Source organism: Arachis stenosperma, chromosome 7 (genome assembly GCF_014773155.1).
Source record: "Arachis stenosperma cultivar V10309 chromosome 7, arast.V10309.gnm1.PFL2, whole genome shotgun sequence".
NCBI lineage: Eukaryota > Viridiplantae > Streptophyta > Magnoliopsida > Fabales > Fabaceae > Arachis > Arachis stenosperma.
Window position 1 is genome coordinate 54,906,349 of NC_080383.1, and position 4,464 is coordinate 54,910,812.

Here is a 4,464-nt window from a genome sequence, read left to right on the forward strand (position 1 = left end):
CTCCTAATTGCACACAGTTTATGTAAATATTAGGTAATTAGAAGCAAAACATTTTATTTAAGTAAATTGCCTAAACAATAAATAGTGTTATAAAAATTTATTTCCAAACATGTTATTGCCACTTGGCAAAAGAAAGAGGGGAAGTACGACATTGAGGCCTCGTGGTTTAGTTTGGAAAAGGCAATGCCCCTCACAAGAGGTTGTATGGCAGATCCCCACCTCCCCATGTTACAACTTCCCCTCCCTTCCCCTTTACCTGTCCCTACCTTCTCCGCAATTATAAAACCCCTCGCCCCTCCCTTCCCTTTTCCTTCAATCCCCTCTCATCTTCACAAATCTTCCCTTTCCTTCCCCTCCCAATACAGCTGCTTTGTGCCATTACTGCAAACACTTTCTAAATTCCCCCTTTACACACACAACTAATAATTAAAAATGTGCAGCTCCAAGGCCAAGGTAACCGTAGGCATAGAAGCCACCAACATCAACACCGCCGCAACCATGGCCAGAATCAACGGCAGGCCGGTTCTTCAACCAACATGCAACCGCGTTCCAAGCCTCGTCGAGAGGCGGAACTCCATCAAGAAAGTGTTGTCTCCGCCGCTTCTTCCAGGAAAAGTAGGCTCGTTGACGACGCCGCCGGTTTCTCCGAAATCAAAGTCACCAAGGCCACCGGCGGTGAAGAGATCGTCCGGAGGCAGTGACGGCAACAACGGCCTCAACTCGAGCTCCGAGAAGATTGTGATCCCGAGAAGCTCGGTTACAAAGGCTCCGAGCTTGGAGAGGAAGAAGTCGAAGAGCTTCAAGGAAGGATCTTGTGTTGTTGAGGCGTCGCTGAGTTACTCTTCGTCGTTGATAACTGACTCGCCGGGGAGCATTGCGGCGGTTAGGAGGGAGCAGATGGCGCTTCAGCAGGCTCAGAGGAAGATGAGGATCGCTCATTACGGAAGATCAAAGTCTGCAAAGTTTGAAAGAGTTGTTGTTCCTCTTCCTGATCCCTCTTCAACCACTCTTCCTTCTAAAATTATTGACGAGGAGAAGAGGTGCAGCTTTATCACACCAAATTCAGGTAGTTATTTTATTTATTTATTTATATGTTATAATTACAATATTATAGGACCAATATTTTTGTAACAATTCAAAAGAATAAAAGGTTTAACTAATTTTTTTTAATGAGTTATAACTCAAATGATATAGGTTATCTTTACTCGTCAAAGAAGTTGTCCCTCCTTATCTTTGTTAAAAAAACTAATTAATTTTTTTAAAGAAGAGCAACAATAAAATTAAGTGCATATTGACTAAAAAGATATTAGTTCATAAAATTTCTTTTTTCATCAAGATATATCAACTTTTATTATATTTAAAAAAAAAAAAACACTTATAACTGAATATTAGAATATAGTGATATTATTTAATTCATATAATTAATTTTATAAAATTCAGTAAAATAAGTGATTTATATTTGAAACCAAAGCAAACTAAATAAAAACAGAGTAAAATTTTATAAATTTAATTAAAAAGTGAATTTTTTTGCAGTAAATATTTGAAATTATTAATTTATCATAAATTTTAAATTTTAAATTTTAGTCTTAATTTCTAATTTTAAATTCTAAATATTTTAAAAAATAAGAATTCGGAAATCATTTTATAATAAAAATTTAATTAATATTAACTAATTAAAAATTAATTTCTATACTTATTCAAATTTTATTTACACTTATTTTCGTTGTTGTAAAGTGCTTGGTTGGTTATCAGACTGAAATACTAGCTTTTATCAGGAATAGAACAAAATGTGCTGATACAAATTTCTGTTTTTGATGAATAGATCCAATCTATATTGCCTATCATGATGAAGAGTGGGGAGTTCCAGTTCATGATGACAAGTAAGCCTTCTACACGTTCTCTCCTTTTCTTTTTAGATCAATAAAAACACACACAAATCACACCAAACACAAATGATTGTGACTGACAATAACTCCTTTCCATTGTTGCAATAATTCATCAGGATGCTGTTTGAACTTCTAGTTTTAAGCGGTGCTCAAGTTGGATCTGATTGGACCTCAACCTTGAAGAAACGTCAAGATTTCAGGTTTGCCTTAAAGCAATTTATATTAAATAATATACTTGTTTTTTCATTGATAAATAACTCAGCCCATTTCTAATGCTAAAATTTTTATCCCATAACCATAATATTCACCTGAAAAAGTTTGGGATAGGCAAAAATAATAAATATCTAAGGATACTTAAAATTTATTTATAATGGATAAAAATATATAAAAAATTTATAAATATCAAATTTTATGGTACTTTTGTTTATTAAACAATCTATGAGATGTACTTTAATATTTATAATTTTGTGTGTGTATATTTTTGCACATTTTAAATTCTTTTATATGTATTTTTGATTATTTACTCCAGTATCTATTATATTAGAGTTTCAATATTGTACTGGTTATTTTTTTTCAATTCTGTGTTTATTTTAATAATCTCTATGTCAACTTATAATATTACGTCACAATAAAAATATTAAAATAATCCAATATTAAAAAACCTTTAATATACATATTAAAATCTTGAACCACCGTTATGCATAAATGGTTTTGTCCGTGAATGAAGGAAACTAATGATTTGAAGTTGTATGTGCAGGGCTGCATTTTCAGAATTTGATGCAGAAATCGTGGCAAACTTGACTGATAAGCAAATGATGTCTATAAGTTCGGAATATGGCATTGATATCAGCAAAGTTCGAGGAGTTGTTGATAATGCTAACCGAATTTTAGAGGTACTAGTAACTAATAATAACCACTAATAAGCAAAGCATCAAACCTTAGGAAAATGTGCCATCATCAATGTTTTCTTATTTGGTCTCTCTCTTCTTTTCATATCATGTGCGCTCCATAAATATTTGTTTGAGCTGGTTTAATTTATTTAAGTGAATATTCTATTAAGAAATAAATCTTCGAGTATTAATTAGTGATGATTTGCTTTTAGCTGCATTTTCCTATTATTTTCTCTTTTAATTCAACCATTAACTATAAAGTTGCAGACCAGCAACTAGTTCCAATAGGCTGGAGTGTAAGTTAAGTCTTAATTCTTGGGCCCCACTTGAGCTCATCCATCTCTTCTGAACTTTAAACTATATCAATATCAATATCAATGTCACATGATATGCCAACACAGTTGTAGACTTGTAGTTACTTTTTTTCAGAATTACAAATGATTAGTACCTAATTTATGTTTGAAAAATAATTTTATATGACTTCTTAATATGATATGAATAAATTTTTTGTTAAGTAAATGAAAAAATTTCAATATTTTTTAAAATTTAAGATACAGATGTTTTTTTTAAAAAGCAGTTATAATTAAAAATTAAACATGATCCACTTAATTAAGGGATTTGCTAATATATTTTGCTTTCGCAAATTATTATTCTTCACAGGTCAAAAAAGACTTTGGATCATTTGAGAAATACATATGGGGGTTTGTGAATAACAAACCAATCAGCACCCAATACAAATTTGGACACAAGATCCCAGTAAAGACCTCAAAATCAGAGAGCATAAGCAAAGACATGGTTAGGAGAGGGTTCAGGTTCGTTGGTCCAACAGTGGTTCACTCATTCATGCAGGCATCTGGTCTAACTAATGACCACTTAATCACATGCCATAGGCACTTGCAATGCACCTTGCTTGCAGCAGCAAGGCCTTACTGTGGTACTCCATAGAATAGAATGCCTCAATTTGCTACAACAAAATAAGAGATTGATTTATTGACCAAGAAGATGAGAAAGTACATGCTGAATTGGAGCATATGTAATTGTGCTAACTATAGTTTGTATTCTGAGTTATTAATTGTTTGTGTATAATATTAGGATTAGGATTGAAGAAAAAAAAAAAGGTTTTCTGATTTGTGAGTGTTTGTGATTGTGACAAGAAGTTTTTAATAGTTTGGGTGTACTTTTTTTTTTTTGCAATGCTTTTTTTTATTATAAATTTAAGTTAGTTCAATACTGATTAATTTACTAACTTTCAAATATATTACGAGTCTTTGTTAACTGTATTAATCTTATTTGATAAATGGATTTAATAGAACAAAGAGAAGGAACGCAAGGGTTAGGATGGTGTTATTTAAATTTTAAGCGATGGGAGGCTTTAGGCTTAGGGAACAATGACCATGTGCATGTGCAGTTGGGAAGTGGCAAGGGCATGTGTGGTGTCAGTTTGCTTTTTAATCCATGTGACCCATCAGAGACTTTGCATTATTTGGTTCCTTTAACAGCCTGTTTTGTAGAGACTAGAGAGTGTGTGTGTGTCTTGTGTAGGGACCACACATTACCCTTCTTCCTTATTCCTTCTCTTAGATTTGTTTATGTACCGTCTATGTTACTTCAACTCTATCATGTATTTATTCTCTTCTAACTTTTGTTTTTGGGGATAGGCTAAAAGATTTGGCATATTTTTATGTATA

General features: G+C 32.6%; 1 protein-coding gene across 1 annotated transcript; it reads left to right on the plus strand.

Moving 5' to 3' along the window:
• The first annotated feature begins 222 nt into the window (after positions 1–222).
• LOC130940687 (uncharacterized) lies at positions 223–3,967 on the plus strand. Its single transcript, XM_057868901.1, has 5 exons — positions 223–1,066; positions 1,823–1,880; positions 2,003–2,086; positions 2,644–2,779; positions 3,437–3,967. The coding sequence occupies exons 1-5, from the start codon at positions 433–435 to the stop codon at positions 3,719–3,721; spliced, it is 1,197 nt and encodes a 398-aa protein (XP_057724884.1). The 5' UTR covers positions 223–432; the 3' UTR covers positions 3,722–3,967.
• The last annotated feature ends 497 nt before the right edge of the window (positions 3,968–4,464 follow it).